Raw genomic sequence first — 21987 nt, 5'->3', positions numbered from 1 at the left:
CATGGTATGGAAAAAAATCAGCTCTGTCTCTCTGCCAGAGCTCTGGGAGACAATTCGCTCAGTACATGCCTCAATGATGGTGATTTTCTGTTTCAGATAGAGTTTACATTTCAGGTATATCATTCAAAACTGCCAATAAAGTCTGATGATTTTTTCATTGTCATGTATATTCAAGTCATTAAACAATACATTAATTCTCACAGACTTTAAACTCCCCCATAGAGAAATGCAATTTTCAAGGAGATCTGCATTTTCAAAGAATTTCAGGAAAAGTTAGGGTATGTGGGCCTACATTACATATTAGTTATACATGGCCGAGTAATTGTACTGAAATAGACAGAGTAGAAATTAGATATTGAATTCATTTCTTTAACTTGCATGTATATCCAAGTCCAACTCATAGTCATACCCACACCCAATATTCTAAGCATGAAAAGATAACTTAAAAATAATTTTATAAAAATCATAAAATAATAATTCATTTAGAAGTGAATAGGTATTCCTCAAAATACAAAAAAATAGTATTTGAAAAGAGCTCCTGAAATGCAAAAAGTAGTCCCCAAAAGGTAAAAATGGAGCCCCAAAATTTTACAAAAAAATGAAAATGGCGCCCTTGAATTTTTTTTCTGTTTGAAGGTCTATGTAATTTTTTTTAATTGTAGTTTGCCTGAGCGTTTTCAGACGATGTGTGCGCTTTATAAAACAATCCCATAAAGAACAATCGTGCATAGCTCCCACAAGACCAAGATATAAAAAGTATGTATGTCTTTGAGCTCCCACAGGAGATCTTGAAACTCATCCTACACATACTGTAGGACAAACATTCATGTCTTACATGTCTTAATAGCTCCGAGGGATGTCTTTGTGGTGATTTGACTAGAGGATGCTTCACATAATGAAGCCTTGCATGCGCTGTACAGCAGGAGAGATGAATACTCAAGAGAATGATTTGTTTTAACCAATGTAGATAAGTGTGTTAGTCCTTTCACCTGCATGCACATGGCTTGAATAATGCATGGAATTATTCACGGCTAGGAGGTTGGATTGTGCTATGGTTCAAGCGTTTGCAGACTTGACAGACCAATCTTCCTTTATCTGACCTCTTTTTTCCCCTTCTCCTACATTTCTTGCTCATTTCTTTATAAACAGTTTGTTGTAGATCCATGGTTGTAGAAAATCAGACATGACTGGTCGAGGACTCGTCGAGCACTGGCGAGGCAGTGCCGTATTGCATAATTATCTTTGCATTGAGCATTGTTAATTATGTATGGCTCATTACAATACAAAAATTTTAAGGAAAAAACTTCCAACAAAATTATTCCTTAAAAAATGCAGCTTGGAGTGACCATGAATCTATACAAATTTTAGTTAAACATATACTGTATGCTTTTTATCTTTTTAATTAAAATCATGTCATAGTATCTTTCAGCAAAAAATAAATCCAAATTAAATTAATATGACATTGTGCTGCACTCAGCCCTGGTATGGTAAAATGGTAACATGGCAGGATGTTATTCCCTGAATTTTTTTCCTTCAGACCTTAGTTTGCCTATCGCTTTCACAAACAGTAATCATTTGCTTCAGAAATCAATGTTATCTGAGTTGATTTCATCATTAACTGAATCAACAGGTTACATTTTCATTTCTAAATTTTTTTTTAATATTTGAATAGGGAACACAAGTCTTTCCTTTCAAGAGCATGAAACTGTTACAAAAATATCTGATTATCAATACTTCTTATCAAGCAATAATGTGCTGATCCAATAAAAAGGGGGAACAAAAGAATTTTCTTTTTCCTCTCATAATTTTGAATGATATTTAAGAGACAGCATCAAAATTTATTAGGCCAATTTAGTACTAAAAATTTTACCATTGAACAGGTAAAAATATGGACAATGCTACTTACCATTTTTGTAGCTCCTTCTTGTCAACTGCAAAAAAAAGTGAGGAATAGAAAGGGAAAGACTTCAGATTAGCATTCTCTGTATTCATCTAAATATGAAAGTGGATAACAAGAAGTAAAGGTTCTTGTAAATTGAATTCACTTTCACATGAAACAATATCTGTAACCTTGGAAAAAAACTACCTGCAAAAATGACCAACGTACTGTTATGCACACATTTATTTTCTGGGGACTGTTTGATATAAAATCTGAGTGTTTTTAAATCATGAATGACATCACACATAAACAGTAATCTTTCTTGTGCTTTAAGGTATCCCTATTTAAAACCGACAAAGCACTTAACACAGGGAATAATTTTCCTGGTATGGGATCGCAATTTGCTCTACATTTTTGAAAGACTGCTATGCGTGAAATCTTTTGCATAGCATATTCTTGCATATGACTGTACATTACATACTGTACATGTAGTTGAGAGCTTTTCTCTTATGACCAAAAATGCTATTCAAATTTGTAAAACAAAATTATTCCCTGCTTGATAATATCTTCTATCCATAAATAATATGATGTGTAAAGTCTCCTTAAAGGGGAAGTTCACCCTGACAAAAAAATTTATTGTAAAAATAGCAGAAAAAATAATAATATAAAATATTGGAGAAGGTTTGAGGAAAATCCAAAGAATAAAAAAGTGACTAGAATTTATATTATTTGATTTGCGACGTCAGATGCAAGCAGCTTTCCTACAATATCATATGCTATAAAAATATCAATGAAATGTCATTTTCTCAAAAAATTGAAAATGGTTTATATTGTACATGTACCTTCAGTATATCAATACACAAATCATTTCACACACGCTCCTAAAAAAATGAAAATAAAAGTTAAGTTATCATGAACCATTCAATAGAAAATGTAATTTATGCATTTATATTACATAGCATATGGGGAAGCTGCTTGTTTATGATGTCACAAATCCAAACCTTCAAATCAAATTCAAAACTGAACACCAATACTTTTTTTTCATTTTTCTGCTATTTTTACACAAACTTTTCTTCAGGGAGAACTTCCCCTTTTTTACAAGCAGCTTTACAAAATTTCATCCTGGATTATTACAACTTATTTGCTTTGGCACTGTCAAAACAAATGTTATTTCTAATCGAGGTTGATCTGAGTATTTGGTGATCAGGGGTGGTATTCTAAGATCCATTATATCTCAGATAAATAAAATATTTTATCTCCGTTAAAATCAGTGAGATAAAATACCCTTAAAATCTCTTACAGAGTATTCTGAGAACAATTTTATCTTCATTTTATCTCTGCAAGACACACCTACATGTACCTTTTAATCAATATCCAATTAGAAACACGCTTTTATAGCTCTCTCGTGTTACTCAACCAATTGAAATCCATTCCGCCGGGAGGTGTGGCAAAGGGGAGATATTGCATCCATTCATTGACTTCAAATACGCTTGCACGTCTTTACAGAGATTTCTTGTAAACACAAGGCAAAAGCAATTTTGTGTCTCGCCCACTTATGAAAATAACCAGAAATATCATGATTTGTGAGGGCACGCAAGAGGATTATATCGAAACTTCATTGTGAAATGACTGGGATGGAATAACACTTGTCATAAGAGCCTTGCACGTAAACTTTAATGTTGACCTGAAAATGACCTTTGACCTTATCATGTGACCTCCGACTGCAGCATAACATGCACGTCCCCCAAGTCCATCTACCATCCAAGTTTGGTTGAAAAACGACATACGGTTGCGGAGTTAGGTGTCATAAGAGAGTCTTGCATGTAAACTTTAACGTTGACCTGAAAATGACCTTTGACCTTATCATGTGACCTCCGACTGCAGCATAACATGCAGGTCCCCCAAGTCCATCTACCATCCAAGTTTGGTTGAAAAGCGACTTACGATTGCGGAGTTAAGAGTCTTGCATGTAAACTTTAACGTTGACCTGAAAATGACCTTTGACCTTACCATGTGACCTCCGACTGCAGCATAACATGCACGTCCCCCAAGTCCATCTACCATCCAAGTTTGGTTGATAAGCGACATACGGTTGCGGAGTTAGGTGTCATAAGAGAGTCTTGCATGTAAACTTTAACGTTGACCTGAAAATGACCTTTGACCTTACCATATGACCTCCGACTGCAGCATAACATGCACGTCCCCCAAGTCCATCTACCATCCAAGTTTGGTTGAAAAGCGACTTACAGTTGTGGAGTTAGGTGTCATAAGAGAGTCTTGCATGTAAACTTTAACGTTGACCTGAAAATGACCTTTGACCTTACCATATGACCTCAGACTGCAGCATAACATGCAGGTCCCCCAAGTCCATCCACCATCCAAGTTTGGTTGAAAAGCGACTTACGGTTGTGGAGTTATGTGTCACTCCCGACCTTTCGTTTGAGGACGCACACGCTTATTTACAACGGTAGTTGACTTTGGAAGGGATTTTTTGGGCCCGTCATCATGGTCGTAAACTCAGTCCCGCAATGCAAATTGTGTGACATGAGATTTTTTTTCGTTTCGCATCTGCGACGGAAACATTCAATATGCGTTTCGTGTGCAAAATTATGGTTGCTACTATGGTAACAGCGATTTATCAGATTGAGGACGACTTTCCAAAGCCAAATTTGACTCCTCCTAGAACTCGAGAGGCCGCCCGGGGGGCCCACTTCCATTGATTAGTGGATACCAGTAGCGACCACCCGTAAAAGGGGACAGAGTGGGCAGGTACGTTACTATATAGGCCTATGTAACGTTATAAGGGTGTCAAAATGATGTTTAAAATGCTGAAAAAAGGGATATATATTCAATACTTGTAGGGTTTCACAAGCCAAATACTTGTTAAGAGATGCATTTTCATAATCTGGAAAAGAATTGCGTCCCTTGTTTAGCATGTTTAGGGTACTTTTCGAAACCCCATGGTCGTGCCTGGTATCCACTCATCAATGGAAGTGGTCCCCCGGAATTTGAATCTAATCCCCATTTCTGGGGAATGTAAAACATAATGCCCCTCACATCGTGTGCGAGAGGCATATCGTTTGTGTATAAGGAGTAAACAAAAGAAACAAAGAAACAAAAGGAAACGAGTTCAAAGATATCGCATATGATGTGTACATATCAACGCATGCGAAATGTTCGGCTGGAGAGGTTGATCTTATCCATGAAATCAATTGCCAATGATCCACCAATAATCCACATTAAATGTAATATCGATTCGATGGACTGTAATGATCTATATTTAAGCCTTCATTCAGTAAGTTTTTCCTCACTCAATATGTTCTCGATTTGTTTGAAAAACCACTTTCTTATCCATGTCATAAATCTATTTTAGGTCCTGCATTTTGAATATCTCCAGCCATCAGTCGTAATATACATGCATGTATGCGGTACGGGTGTCGCGGAAAGGGATTTTGCACACGAAAAGCAGATTTGTAGGGCCTGTAACCCCCCTGTTACACAAAGCTTAGCATTGATCGTAGAGCAGATTTCTACGTTTGATTCTATTGACTGTAATGCACAATCAATCTTAAAAATCAAGTGTATGATTAAGCGTTAGTTTTTGTGTTAGGGGACCCTAATACTAGCGTCCGTATGGCAAGCCGTATTGACATATATTGTGATTTTGTGATATCACGAATTCGAATTACTGATATCACGAATTCGAATTACTGATATCACTAATTCGATTTAGTGATATCACTAATTCGATTTAGTGATATCACCAAATCGAATTAGTGATATCACTAATTCCCATATGTTTTTCACACAAATCCCTTTTTTGATATCAAGAAATAGAATTTGTGATATCATTAAATCGAATTAGTGATATCACTAAATCGAATTAGTGATATCACAAATTCGAATTTGTGATATCACTAAATGAATTTGTGATATCAAAAATTCGAATTAGTGATATCAGGAATTGAATTTGTGATATCACGAATTCTATTTCGTGATATCAAAAATGGGGTTTGTGTAGTAAATGAATAGAAATTAGTGATATCACTAATTCGAATTTGTGATATCACAAAATGAATTTGTGATATCACTAAATCGAATTAGTGATATCACTAAATCGAATTAGTGATATCACTAAATCGAATATGTGATATCACTAATTCCAATTTTTGATATCACAAATTCATTTAGTGATATCACTAATACGATTTTGTGATATCATTAATTCGACTTAGTGATATCACTAATTCGAATTAGTGATATCACTAATTTGATTTAGTGATATCACTAATTCGAATTAGTGATATCACAAAATGACAAAAGAAATTTAGCATTCACGTGGTATTTTGAGCTTTACTTTAGTGCTAGAATTCACGTGGTATTTTGAGCTTTACTTTAGTGCTAGAATTCACTGGTATTTTGAGCTTTACTTTAGTGCTAGAATTCAAGTGGTATTTTGAGCTTTACTTTAGTGCTAGAATTCACGTGGTATTTTGAGCTTTACTTTAGTGCTAGAATTCACGTCGTATTTTGAGCTTTACTTTAGTGCTAGAATTCACGTGGTATTTTGAGCTTTACTTTAGTGCTAGAATTCACGTCGTATTTTGAGCTTTACTTTAGTGCTCAAATTCAGCTCTGTTTCTATCGCTAGTTTAGCGTTTTAATTCACTTGGTATTTATTATATTGATGCAAAAAATAACCTGTGATCTAAACCTTTACATTAGTGCAATAATTCAGTTCTGATTTTTTTTTTGCACTTTATTCGTTTAAATCGATTGGCAACATATCAAGAATGAAATTAAGGATATGTTGCCAATTTCTATGTAATCATTCAGTATTCTCTTTTGACGTATGATATTTTGGGGTTTGTTTTTTTATTACAAAAAATGAACAACTTATACTTTATTTGCATTTTTATGGTTGAAATTTAGTTTTGAGTGGCACATTAGACAAAAAAAATGAACGCTAATTGTGCAAAAATTGGCAACATATCAGTAATTCATTTTGTGATATGTTGCCAATTTGTTGTTTTTAAATATTATTTTTTCGACATCGCGTCTACTACACACTCTCGCTAAACTACACTCACGTTGCCACAATCTTCATGTGCCAATCCATCATTTATTATCTCTTCATGTTTTATGGACAATTCCAAATTAACCGCACCTTTTTCTCGGCGGGGCAGAAGCAAAAGTCGGGGTGCGGTTTATACACGGTGACGGGTCTGAGCCAGCCCGCCGTAACCCCTCCCGTTCATGTACGATGTCTGCCAGTTCACAACACATCGAGTGGCCGGGCGTAGCCGCCCAGGCAATGTCGTTTAGAGGGGTATGAGCCGCGGGTAATGGGAAGCGATTATTGCAATATTAATTAAATGTTGTCCATAACAAACGCACCCACCTTCATGACACTAATTTTGACTTTATTCTCGATTCAAAGTAGTGAAGTTCCCTGGCGAATTTAAAGAGACGCCAAGCATACTCGGTAATATTCCGCTGAGCGAGAGTTGAGTGAGCTTAGAGATTGCGTTGTAAGGGAACTTCACTACTTTGAATCGAGAATAAAGTCAAAATTAGTGTCATGAAGGTGGGTGCGTTTGTTATGGACAACATTTAATTAATATTGCAATAATCGCTTCCAATTACCCGCGGCTCATACCCCTCTAAACGACATTGCCTGGGCGGCTACGCCCGGCCACTCGATGTGTTGTGAACTGGCAGACATCGTACATGTACGGGAGGGGTTACGGCGGGCTGGCTCAGACCCGTCACCGTGTATAAACTGCACCCCCGACTTTTGCATAGAAATTGGCAACATATCCTTAATTTCATTCTTGATATGTTGCCAATCGATTTAAACGAATAAAGTGCAAAAAAAAAATCAGAACTGAATTATTGCACTAATGTAAAGGTTTAGATCACAGGTTATTTTTTGCATCAATATAATAAATACCAAGTGAATTAAAACGCTAAACTAGCGATAGAAACAGAGCTGAATTTGAGCACTAAAGTAAAGCTCAAAATACGACGTGAATTCTAGCACTAAAGTAAAGCTCAAAATACCACGTGAATTCTAGCACTAAAGTAAAGCTCAAAATATGATGTGAATTCTAGCACTAAAGTAAAGCTCAAAATACCACGTGAATTCTAGCACTAAAGTAAAGCTCAAAATACCACGTGAATTCTAGCACTAAAGTAAAGCTCAAAATACGACGTGAATTCTAGCACTAAAGTAAAGCTCAAAATACCACGTGAATTCTAGCACTAAAGTAAAGCTCGAAATCAAAGCGATATCTTTCACAACATGAGGGCTAAATTTCTTTTGTCATTTTGTGATATCACTAATTCGAATTAGTGATATCACTAAATCGAATTAGTGATATCACTAATTCGAATTAGTGATATCACTAATTCGAATTTTTGATATCACAAATTCATTTAGTGATATCACAAATTCGAATTTGTGATATCACTAATTCGATTTAGTGATATCACTAATTCGATTTAGTGATATCACAAATTCTATTTCTTGATATCAAAAAAGGGATTTGTGTGAAAAACATATGGGAATTAGTGATATCACTAATTCGATTTGGTGATATCACTAAATCGAATTAGTGATATCACTAAATCGAATTAGTGATATCAGTAATTCCAATTAGTGATATCAGTAATTCGAATTCGTGATATCACAATATCACAATATATGTCAATACGGCTTGCCATACGTCCGTGATGATTGCGAAAGGTCCCAATTACAGGTTTGTGACGGACGGACGGACGACATTTGGATCCCTACATGTAAGTCTCACCTTCACCTCTGGTGGACGAGACAAAAAGGACAATACTCTCACCTTTTTTCGTAGTCTATATTGCATCTTTTCAAGCATCATTTCAAAGACAATATTAGTCTAGACAAGTCTTATGAAATACTTTCTGATTGTACAGGAATGACGTTAAGGTGTTATTCTCAATAAATATATAATTTTTTTTATTTTCATGTCAACATTTAGGGTTAATTCACTTAGAAATATTGGTGAAATCAACGTCGCGGAGATAAAATAGCCCCTACCCTCTTTTCAGTTTATTTCATTTTTTCTTCAAAGTAACTTGGGCGCATGCACGTCATCCGCGTTGCAATACCCATCAGATACGCGATGGGTATGTCTACGCAGGCACTGTTCTGTTGCGCATCATCCATATTTATGCAAGATAAATTTTATGTCATCTCAGAATACCAATAGTATTTTAATAGATAAAATAAATTATCACCCGTATCAGACATCTGAGCTGGTCATTTACAAAACCGTATTGCCCTAGTTTCATAAATATCGGGAAGGGATAGGTATATTATTTGTATTTTCCTCGGTCTCAATGCGCATATTTACTTTGCATGCAGAGACGACGCAAAATATACCTTTGTATTTTCCCTGGTCTCACATCCGGGCATTTGAGGATGCGTATAAAGAGATACGCTTCATAAGGATCTGCGCGCCAATAATATACGTCATAATGAAAGACATCACTGGATCCAAGCGCTTGCAAGTACGTCATAATGGTAAAGTGCAGAGCCTAGACCCTTATATTAACAAGACACAATATAACTATTTTAAAAAGAAATATCACCATTATCACGATTTTTGCTCTAGATATCTGATTTGGATGATAATAAAAATATTGACTGGCTCTTCTTTCGGGGAACATCAAATATATTGCCCTTAAAAGACCCATATTGCCCTCGTCTAAAGACTCGGGCCAATATGATTCTTTTGCTGGCAATATATTTGATGTTCCCCTCAAGGCCAGTCAATATTATATAATTATTACCTGAATGAGGCATTTTGGAGACATGATATAAACGCGTATTTTGTCTGTCTAACTGATTAACTCAACATAAACTACGTCACAATGGCTCGGTCAGCGATCAGCTGAATGACGAGTGACCATAATATTCGTACACCCCTCCTCCCCGAAAAGAGTAATTTTCCTACTGCACCTACGTACAATAATTAGCGGTCCATAATATCCGTATTCCGAGCTCATCAATCCCCAGCGCATTTGTGGATGCGTATAAAGAGAAACGCTTCATAAGGATCCGCGCACCAACAATAAACGTCATAATAAAGACAACGCTGGATCCGAGCGCTTGTAAGTACATGTACGTCATAATAGTAAAGTGATGATAGATGCTTGACCAAGGTAAGTCCAACAATAATGTAATCTATCAATATGTTAATTTAATGTACCAGAAAGAGTTGAACAGGTAATAATAATAATATTGACTGGCGTTACTTTCGGGAGATACCAAAAATATTTCCCTCACTAGACCCATATTGCCCTCGTCTTCGACTCGGGGCAATATGAGACTAGTTTGGGAAATATATTTGGTATCTCCCTCAAGGCCAGTCAATATTATATAAATATTTTAAAGATAAAATGACCTCAGAATACACCCCAGGGGTGGTATTCTGAGATCCATTTTATCTTCATTTTATCTCTGTAAGACACACCTATGTTTTAATCAATATCCAATTAGAAACGCGCTTTTATAGCTCTCTCATATCACTCAACCAATTAAAATCCATTCCGCCAGGAGGTGTGGCAAAAGGGCCAGAGTTTATTTATTGACTTCAAATACGCTTGCACTATACGCTTGCACGTCTTTACGGAGATTTCTTTTTAACAAAAAGGACAATACTCTCATCTTTTTTCAAAGTCTATATCGCATCTTTTCAAAGATCATTTCAAAGACAATATTAGTAAAGAAAAGTCTCATGAAATACTCTCTGATTGTACAGTAACAACGTTAAGGTGTTATTCTCAATAAGTATATAATTTTTCTTCATTTTCATGTCACCATTTGGGGTTAATTCACCTAGAAATACTGGTGAAATCAACGTCGCAGAGATAAAATAACCTAGATACCCTCTTTTAAGTTTATTTTATTTTTTCTTCAAAGTAACATGAGCGCAAGCACATCATCTGCGTAGCAATGGCCAGATACGCAAAGGGTATGTGTACGCAGGCATTGTTCTGTTGCGTATCATCTGTAGATACGCAAGATAAAAATTATACGCAAGATAAAATCTAAAATTTTATCTAAGAGATAAAATCTCATCTCAGAATACCAATTTCATTTTAAGAGATAAAATAAAATATTTTAAAGATAAAATGACCTCAGAATACCACCCCAGGCATGCCAGGGGTGGTATTCTGAGATCCATTTTATCTCAGATAAAATAAAATATTTTATCTCCGTTAAAATCAGTGAGATAAAATACCCTTAAAATCTCTCCGAATTGGTATTCTGAGAACCATTTTATCTTCATTTTATCTCTGTAAGACACACCTATTTTTTAATCAATATCCAATTAGAAACGCGCTTTTATAGCTCTCTCATATCACTCAACCAATTAAAATCCATTCCACCAGGAGGTGTGGTAAATGGGTGACTTCAAAAACGCTTGCACTATACGCTTACGCGTCTTTACGGAGATTTCTTTTTAACAAAAAGGACAATACTCTCATCTTTTTTCGAAGTCTTTATCCCATCTTTTCAAGCATCATTTCAAAGACAATATTAGTCAAGAAAAGTCTTATGAAATACTCTCTGATTGTACAGGAACAACGTAAAGGTGTTATTCTCAATAAATATATAATTTTTCTTCATTTTCATGTCACCATTTGGGGTTACTTCTAGAAATATTGGTGAAATCACCGTCGCAGAGATATATTTACGCAAGATAAAATTGTAAATTTTATCTGAGAGATAAAATGTCATCTCAGAATACAAATTTCATTTTGAGAGATAAAATAAAATATTTTAAAGATAAAATGACCTCAGAATACCACCCCATGTCTTTAGTCTGTCTGAAATCACCTAGATACATCCTTGCAGCAAAACCATGTTTACAATCTCTCAAGCCATCTCAATTTTCTACTCTAACACAAATAATTTCCTAGGCATGAATTTGACCTTTGCATCCTCATCATTCTTTTACAGGGTAAAAGTGGTTATTTTCTCCATATAATCGACCTTGGTAGATGAAAGAGAGTGATTAACGAGGTTTGACATGTTCTACCGGTTAAATAGCTATAGAACCATTGGCCGGTTAGGCTTTGTATACCAATATTATTCATTTTTTTAATCAGGATTTGATGATCTACGGTATCGAAAGCCTTTCGCAAATCGATAAATACAGCACCCGTATATTTGGAATCATCCATGGCTTTGAGCCAGTCATCGGTGACTTTGATTAACGTTGATGTAGTGGAATGCAACGGCCTAAATCCAGACTGTTGTTCACATAAAATGTCATTCTTATGGAGGTATTCTAGTAGTTGGCGTTGCACAACACGTTCTAATATCTTGGACACACAAGGTAACAGTGAAATAGGTCGAAAATTGTCAGGAGAGGATTTATCACCACGTTTATGTATATAGGTACAATTTCAGCAGCTTTCGAACAACTAGGAAATTTCCCATCTTTCAATGATTTGTTGATTAAATAAGTGCGGGGTAATTTCTAGAGCACTTAGTTTCAAAATATATACGGATATTCCATCTAGACCAGTAGATTTCTTATTTTTCAGTCCCATTATCAGTTTCAGAGTTTCTGATTCATGAATGGAGGTAAAATTGAATGTGCTGTTGATGACTTGGAGGTGGTCACTTGATGTCGTTGTTAAAATTGTGTCAGCCAGAACTGTTCCAATACTAGAAAAGTATGAGGAGAATTTCTCGACTACATCGCAATTCTCCCTTAAATCACTGAAGGAAGAATCAGATTTGTTATCCGAAATTACTGATTTTAGGACTCTCCAAGTTTGCTTAGGGTCTACTTTCATATTTGAAAATTTGTCAGTAAAGTATTTTCGCTTAGCTTTCCGAATTTCAAGTGTAACTTTATTGCGAAGCATTCTGTATTGTGACATCATGTCATCATCTTTGGTTCTAAGAGCTTTGCGTATTGTCTTGTCTCGATCTCTCATAAGCTTATATAAATTCGAATTTGTCCAGGGAGTATTGCGTTGTTTTTACCTTTTTGTTCGGACAGGCATGTGCTTATTGATTACATCAGTAAACCAGCTTTGCCAAGACTCAACAGCATTATCTATATTGTAAAATTCTTTTACCTTCTCCCATGGTTGGTTTTTAAGGTCAATTCTAAACTTATCAATATCAAAGTGTTTATAGTCTCTAAACTGGACAATTCTTGGGAATGGAGTAGATTCGGATTTTAGTATCATGGAGTGATCACTTAATCCGCTATGAATGACACCATGTGATTTTATTCTTGAACAGTTACATGACATGTGATCAACAAGAGTGGAGGACTGGCTGGTTAATCTTGTGGGTTCTGTGGTATTTACCTGCTTGAGAGCATAGATGTCACTAATTTCACAATACATTCTTGTGTGAGAAGAAAGAGTATGCGATAACAGGTCACAGTTAATGTAACCAATTAATATAATATCTTTCTTAAGTCTATCAAAATGCTTTAAAAATGCCACAAATGCATGAAGTACATCGATTTTGGAATTCGGTGGTCTATACCAGGTAGCAACCAAAAGCGGTTTACAATTCTTCGAATGAACGATAGCAGCTACAATTTCTAATTCCTTAAATGAATCATGGTCTCACAGGCCTAATTCATTCCCCATAGACTCATGTGTTAAATTGGCACTTTAAAAAATTCATAAAAAATAAGGATGAAATTCGGGGGTCGAATGTTTACTACCAGTGGATAGGATTTATATCTGGCAATCCATATCTGACCAGAAAAGGGTCCCTCGACCGGCTCATTTTAAAAATAAATTGGCGTGTTTGAAGACACCGTCGGGGGGAGCAGATTCATCAACTCAAACAGCAAAATAGCCCTAATCCTTCCGCCAGTCATAATATAGTCCAAAATTGGTGATATTTCTTCCCAATTAGGGAAAAGGAAGTTCAGTAATTACCAAAAATAGAATCAGTGTTAGATGGACAATCATATGCATACACTTTGTCAATCAGCCATATCAAAATAAAAAAAATAGCAATGGGTTGGCTCGAATGAATATCTATGGCCTACCACTAGTAATTAGGCCCGTGAGACCTGTATTGTATGGCACATGAAGGTTTCTTTTTAATTTACCTTCCTGGCTTTTCTTCAACATCTGTACACTCACTTTATCACAAAGAAATGCATGAAATATACAGATGTGTTATGTAATGACCATTTCTAATGTTACTCCTAATGTCCAGTGCCCTATGGATTTACACACATCCTACATGCCTATATGTAGCTCAACAATGGATGCAATGTAGGGCCCAAATCCTATAATGCAAATTGTAGATATGAATAGTGTGCATATCTGGATTCAAGATCTGCCCACAATATAAATACCAGATTCACATGAGTTTAATTAGATAACAATAAAAAGAAATGAGAATCAACATACAAGCATACTATACATTCACATCTTCCTATGACAAGGGCCCAAGCCAGGGTGTAAGAGAAAGAGACAGGGGGTTAGATGGCTTGTATTCTAAATGGATGGGGGCTAGTCTGGCTAGAAGTCAGTAAAAGTTGAACAAGATGGCAGTAGAACTCATTCTCAGCCCCCCCCCCCCCACATACTAACTATGCTTTTCTCTACCCCCCCCCCCCCCTCCCTCTTGAATCCACCACTCTTCAGTCAAATTCTAAAGTTTTCTCTTCTCATTCCCTTCCCCATGAACCAATTTCACAAGCGCAATTGATGCAAGGCCTATCTAATGTGAGCTTTATCTCGTGATGGGTGCAATACACGATTTACAGCAGCGCTCGTCGGTATACGAAAACACACGACAACATGCAAGCAAGTCCCAGTGACAAATACATGCACATACAGCCTACACAGCCTAGCCTAGGTACACAAACACAGGGTTAGTTACTAATAACAACTTGTTACCTGTAGTACCCCTTATGTAGCCTTGTATAGCCATGAAGTTCAGTTTTTGGACCTCTTGATGATTGAAACATGTCTACTAGTAGAAACAATCTGCTACTGAAGAGTTGGGCAGGGATTTCATCCACTAAGGAATTTTAGGCTATGGTCAAGGTTATATATAGGTCTCACAGGCCTAATTCATTCCCCATAGACTCATGTGTTAAATTGGCACTTTAAAAAATTCATAAAAAATAAGGATGAAATTCGGGGGTCGAATGTTTACTACCAGTGGATAGGATTTATATCTGGCAATCCATATCTGACCAGAAAAGGGTCCCTCGACCGGCTCATTTTAAAAATAAATTGGCGTGTTTGAAGACACCGTCGGGGGGAGCAGATTCATCAACTCAAACAGCAAAATAGCCCTAATCCTTCCGCCAGTCATAATATAGTCCAAAATTGGTGATATTTCTTCCCAATTAGGGAAAAGGAAGTTCAGTAATTACCAAAAATAGAATCAGTGTTAGATGGACAATCATATGCATACACTTTGTCAATCAGCCATATCAAAATAAAAAAAATAGCAATGGGTTGGCTCGAATGAATATCTATGGCCTACCACTAGTAATTAGGCCCGTGAGACCTCATGCTGTGTAATACACTCTGTTTTTAAGGATTTATGGACGTAGAGGGCGACACCGCCACCTTGACGGTTTCGATCTCTCCGAAACATGACATAGTTCTCAATTTCTACCTCAAAATTGCTTATTGAGCTATCTTGGTCTCATTCACAGCAAATATATCAATATTATTGAGTAGTAGTATTGACTTGACTTCGTCAAGGTGTCGAATGAGACTATTTACATTTAGCTGACATAATTTTGAGCCCCCTGTAGTTAAGGTTGTCGAATTTGATGTGGCTTTGATCAGTATAAAAATCAGTTTTCTCAGCCTCTGGATTAACGGATGTGGAAAAAGTTTCAAAATCTAGTTGTTCTTTGTTGTAGAAGGGGGGTTCTTTAAATACGCACTTTGTGCACATCCAATTTTCAAAGGCTATTGATAGGCCTAGGTCAGGGACCTGGGAAGCGGGGGTGCTGGGGGTGCTGAAGCACCCCCAAAAATTTCCTTGGGGGTGCTGCGTGTATTATTTTCCATAGGCAGCACCCCCACGAAATCAGATTCCCCCTGTATTTTTTTAATATGTTATAATGTACATAATTATCACATACAAAAATTGCAAATCATTTACATAGTCTTTCACATATTCCAATAACATCCCTCCTGTAACACAATTCAATCAAGCTCCCATGTTCTGATACAGACGTGGTCGCGCGCGATACGTATCACCGGCATAGTTTACACACTACTCGATAGCTGGGAGGAACATGGGTGTGGCTGGACATGAAACTTTCAGGTTTTGTGTCGAATCAAGTGTGCGCACGCCTGACCGACCGTGTTTTGTATAAACAATTACGAGTCAGACAATACAAATCAAGTTTCAGTCTTTTTCGCCCTGCCCTATGGCCCTGGGAAGCGGGGGTGCTGGGGATGAAGCACCCCCAAATTAGGGGGTGCTGCATGTGTCATCTTCCATAGGCAGCACCTCCTGGAAAGCTAGTGGTAGGTATGATAAATGACAGAAATGTAATGAAAATGAGCAAAGGTTTGTAGACCCCCCTTCAGAATTTTCTGACACAGTACTTAAAATAGTGTTTAAATTCACCCCTTTTCAGATCGGATTATCAAATATTTTCTGCTCGCACTTCGCGCTCGCATTATTGATTTTTATAATAAAAAATGTATTTAGAATGCCCAGATGCTAGGTCTATATCTCTAAACATGCGCACCCATGTTTATTCAGATAAGCAGCTTGCTTGGGTTACCGGGCTGAAAATATTTATATCACATACATTTTTCAAAATAAATAAATGAAAATCTGATAAAAAATAGTCCAGTTATTTAATTCTAAATTTCAGCGATATATTATGTAAATGGTGATATGCATGTCGTCACAAATATTTAATAGGTGAGTTGACATGGGCGGAAATCTGTCCCCAAAGATCGGGGAGACCAGGGCCCGGAAAATTTGACAAGCAAAAAAACACAAAAGGTTATCACGTTTAAATAATGTTAGGTCATTTTAACCCTAACAAAATTTGACAAGCCCCCCCCCCCTAAAAAAAAGGTTTTCACCCAAAATGTAATGTCATAACAAAATACATGTATTATTTAGATTGTGAAGTGATGTATTTTTTCCATAATGAAAGACCAAAAATAGGAGGGGGACATTTGGTATTGTGCCCCCCTGCCCCCTCTGGGATTTCCGCCCATGTAGGTTGAAGATGTTGCATTCCCACTATCCTGTTTCTTGTGTTATTACATGGAATCAACATTGTTTCATTTTTTCAAACCTGTGTGAATGGTATGTCTCCCTTATAATGAAATAAGTTGCAGCAAAGAATATCTAATTGACTAAATCAGTTGGCAATTCAATTGTTTTTGGTTCTTGAAGGGAAAATATTGGATAAACCTAATTCTATATAATGAAATACAGAAGAACAAGTGGGGATATGAGACCATCAGTTTGCTCATTGACATGCTTAAAACTGTTTCACCGGAATAATGCTAATCTTTAAAATGCAATAACTTTGCCAAACCATGTTGATACTCGACTCACCAAACTTCAATCAGTGCTTGAAGAACAAGAGGCAAAGATATTGGAGTTGGAGGTGCAAAATGAAAAGAAATCACATGAACTTGGTCAATTAAAGTCAAAACTTGATCAACAAAGCGACCAATTACGGAAAGTACAACATGAAACCAACAGGCAAGAGCAGTATAGTCGCCGCAACTGTTTGCACTTCTTTGGTATAGAAGAATCAACAGATTCTTATTGATTTCCTTGTCGGATTTTGATCAAATCTTTATTCTTATGTTCGTCTGATTTTTCTTTATCTGTTCAAACCATATTACATTCAGTGCGGAGTTTCAGATCAGAATATCAAACATTTTCTGCTCGCGCATTGCGCTCACATTGTTAATATAATAATATATCACATTATCCATCACTTTCTTGATTTAGAAAACATGAATAGAATGTCCGATTATAGGTCTAAAAATCTCAATTTTGTTTCTGCTCACGCTTTGCGGGTGCACCTATCCTGTTCATGATTAGAAAAGTGCTTATAAGATGTCCTGTTTTTAGGATTGAAATCTCATTTTATTTCAGCTCGCGCTTCGCGCTCGCATTAATTGTATAGTTATATACTTATTCTGTTCATGATTAGAAATGTGCTGAAGATGTCCTGTTTTTAGATTTAAAATCTCATGTTATTTCCGCTCGTGCTCGCATTAATTGTAGTTATATACCTACCCTCTTCATAATTAGAAAAGTCTTTATAATTTCTTGTTTTTGGTCTGAATTCTCAATTTTGTTTCCGCTCGCGCTTCGCGCTTGCATCAATTGTACAGTTGTATACCTATCCTGTTCATGATTAAAAAAGTGCTTAAGATGTCCGGTTTATAGGCCTGAAATCTCATTTTTATTTTTGCTCGCGCTTCGCGCTCGCATTAAATGTATAGTTATATACCTATCCTAATCATGATTACAAAAAGTGCAATGTCCAGTATTTAGGTCAGAATGTCAAAATTTTCAGCTCGCGCTTCGCGCTCACATTATTTGATTGTTGATATGTGTATCGTCTTGATGGGTAACTGCAAACAGTCCTTATAACACGTCCCTTTCGATCATCTGCTCGCGCTGATCACGTTCGCAGTTCTATGTTACATACACATCTTGTTCAGGACCACAAACATTGGTCAAAATATTCAATTTTCAGGAAAAAATACATAAATCACCCCCCCAAAAAATAGTTTGTGCTCCGCGCTCAAGTTATCTAATTATATATCAATGTTCTTTTATAATAAGAAAGCTAAGAAGTGACTGTCATATACACACATACATATATATATATATATATTGTATATATAGTATTCAACCTATTCAATCTACATATATGTGCGTGAGGGTGTGTTTGTGTGAGATGCCCTTAGAGGGGTGTATGTGTGTGTGTAATTATGGAAAACTCAAGTGTGCCCCCCCCTGTTGAGGAGAGCTTTCAGCACCCCCACTGAAAAAATCGTTCCCAGGTCCCTGGCCTAGGTTATCATAATCTTGAGGGCTTACACCAATACAGCCAATATGCAACCAATCTGTACATACAGTGCAACGAAGACCTTTCTGATTCTTTTTCACGGGATTTTTACACGAGACACAAGGGTATTTAAACTTTACGTTAACAAATGGCATGGTTAATTGTAAGCAAAAAAAAAAATTCAGGTAAAACTAATACGTGTGCCAAGTTTATGCTTTCACTAAAAACAATAATCAAAATTCAAGATTGAAGACTCAAAACGGTCGCCTTCAAAGTGGGTATCATTTTCGCAATGAGCGTGATATAGCTGTCATTAGGGTTTCTTGATCTTAAGGCAGGTAATGTTAGGTTAGACCAGATGAATTAACCGTTGATGATCCTTTTATGCTATGTTGTCTAATTCCACTTGTTGCGTTGAGAGCATAGAGAGTATACATCTCTATGGTTGGGAGCTATCTCCATGATAGATATATAGTGGTGAAATAGAGATCTGTGGTTAACAATTCCCCACTGAAAACAATGCAATCCCCTATTTGACGTGCATGGTCTGCTGATCAGGAGAATGGACAATAGTGTACTAGTAGATGCCATATACACAAAGTGTAGATAATTGTATACACTGTAGAAGGTAGAGTTGTGCAGTGGTCCGTAGCTTGCGACTCTCCATTGAAAAAAATCGATGTGGTTCGGTGATACGTAATTCCTTGTTGTGATGGCGAATAAGAGAATGGCGTGGTCACGTGATCAGAAGATTAGACGAATCGTAGTGAAAAGAGAGTACGTTGTAGAAAGCCAGGCAGCGCCCAATAGTAACGCCTGCTATCCCCGGGCTTCTGATTATAAAGTTGAAGGGATCACAATGTAGAGAGCATAATAGTATAGGAAATTACTATAAGTTGGTGGAGATTCCGGTACATAAGCGAAGTCAACGACCTCGTCAAACAAAGCATACTGAGTGATTATCTGAATTCTGTATAGCCAGGCACTTAGTTTTCCTTTAGCTAACGGAGGTCTTCATTGTTCGTTAGGGTTACCTTCTTATCGTTCTTCAGTTTAGTAATGACGCGGCCATCTATGGTCCAAACCATCTTTACAATAAACCTAAACCTAAAACCTAACCCCATGACCCCCCATTAAAAATGATAGGCATCTTCGCTTCACCTTCTGATATTGCTTCTGTGTGCCAAGTGTTATGACAAACTGGAAAAAGCAGAAATTACAGGCTTTACCAAATTTTCCACAAAAATATGGTTACCATGGCAACCATACCTCCACCCACTCCAAAATCAATAGGCGGCTTTGCTTAACCATAATGGACCTTCATGCCACATTTGAAGATGATCAGAGAAGAAATTCAGCTAGTAGAGCACTCACAAGGACATCTCTGCTATTCCACAAAAACTTGTTACCATGGCAACGATGTCTCCGCCCGCTCCTAAATCATTACATGTAGGTGGCTCTGCTTAACCATAAAGGACCTTCATGCCACATTCAAAGAAAATTGGAGCAGAAATGCAGCTGGTAGATAGCTCACAAGGACATCTCTTCTATTTCCACACAAACTCTAAGTTACCATGGCAACGATGTTGCCGCCCACATCAAAACCAATAGGCCGCGAAGCGTGAGCTGATTTTTTTTTTATATTCACACCTAAAAAGGGACATAATTAAATTTATGTAATCATGATAGGTACCTGTCTTGCTAAACAATGCGAGCGCGAAGCGCGAGCTGAAATTTTTGTATATTTTGACCACAAACAGCGAGATTTTAAGGAATATATTTTAGGAATCCATTAAGAGTATGCATATCTCACCATAGTCCCCTAATGCAAGTGCCAAGCGCTTGCTGATTTTATTAGAATTACATCTGAACACATGAAACACTCTTTGTAGTCATTGCAATCATGATTATCATACGCATCTCACCAATCAAATATTGCGAGCGCGAAGCGCGAGCTGAAAATTTAGATAATTCAGACCTGAAGTGGGACATTCTAAGGTTTCTTTGTAGGAATTAACTAGGACCATATAGGTACTTCATTAACCAAATGATGCGAGCGCGAAGCGCGAGCTGAAAATTTTTCATATTCAGATCAGAAGGGACATTTTAAGGACTGATTTAAGGAATTCACGAAGAGCAGACATATCACACCAGTCCACTAATGCGAACGTAATCACGGACAGGAAATGTTTATATACGGAGACCTTAACATGGGGCAATCACTTTTTGAGTCATGTAAAAGAAGCATATGTCATTATATGATAACTCAAGTGCTAGAAAATATATTTGGTTTATATAGACTTGAAAACGTGATGTTTTAGTACAACAGGATTATATATCTTGTTAAACAGACAATGCGAGCACCAGGAACAATGAAGACGAAGGCCCTGGGCAAATTATGTTTCATAAAGTTATGATAAAAAAGTTTCTTATGTAATGTAACATAAATAATAACACAATGAATTATATTTTCTTCTTTCCCACTACGTTTCTCTTCCTTTCTCCCTCATTTCTCCTTTTCCCCGTTTTTTTTTGGGGGGGTGGTCAGCCGATGGGGGGTATAGTTACGCCACTGTATGTCCATATGGCAAATACCCCTCCGATATAGTTATATTTTTTACCCCATGATGGTTTTAAACCATCATGGGGTAAAAAAATATAATTAAATTAATGGTTTTATTACAGATTACATTCAAAATGTTTAGACATTCCATCTTAATCCCTCCCCCAAACCCCCCCCCCAACATTGATGAATTGGAAGAAACGGGGGTTTCTCTTCAATGTTATAATAAGGACATAAGTATTTCGTTTGCAAATGGTTAACTGGCTCTTTATTTGCATTTTATGATCCAATGATATTGTTTTATTTGTTAAGCAGTATTTTAGGAAGAATTTTCACCAACAAAACAATTATCTCTTATGATTTTTTTCATTTCTTCCGTAAAAAGTGGGGGGATGTTTGTACAGGCCATCCCCCCCCCCTCCTCGAAAAGTGGGGGGATATATCCCCCATCCCCCCCCGGGATTTACGCCAGT

The 21987-nt window shown here is 36.8% G+C and overlaps 1 protein-coding gene across 2 annotated transcripts in view; it reads right to left on the bottom strand.

Annotated features, from left to right (window-relative positions):
- Nucleotides 1–21987, bottom strand: part of LOC121428370 (calcium-binding protein NCS-1-like) — a 61534-nt gene that overhangs the window by 33435 nt on the left and 6112 nt on the right. Inside the window, exons 1-2 of one of the 2 annotated variants that reach the window (XM_041624953.1) lie at nucleotides 19307–19403; nucleotides 1907–1931 (exon numbers count right to left, since the gene is read on the bottom strand). In XM_041624953.1, the coding sequence (XP_041480887.1) occupies nucleotides 1907–1931; nucleotides 19307–19388 (107 nt within the window). In that variant the 5' untranslated portion in view covers nucleotides 19389–19403. Of the gene's footprint in view, nucleotides 1–1906; nucleotides 1932–19306; nucleotides 19404–21987 lie in introns of those variants that run through there. The other variant, XM_041624954.1, reaches the window with a different exon arrangement.

Source organism: Lytechinus variegatus, chromosome 15 (assembly GCF_018143015.1).
Source record: "Lytechinus variegatus isolate NC3 chromosome 15, Lvar_3.0, whole genome shotgun sequence".
Classification (NCBI taxonomy): domain Eukaryota; kingdom Metazoa; phylum Echinodermata; class Echinoidea; order Temnopleuroida; family Toxopneustidae; genus Lytechinus; species Lytechinus variegatus.
The sequence above is the reverse complement of the archived record's forward strand: the minus strand, read 5'-3'. Positions and strand labels throughout refer to the sequence as shown.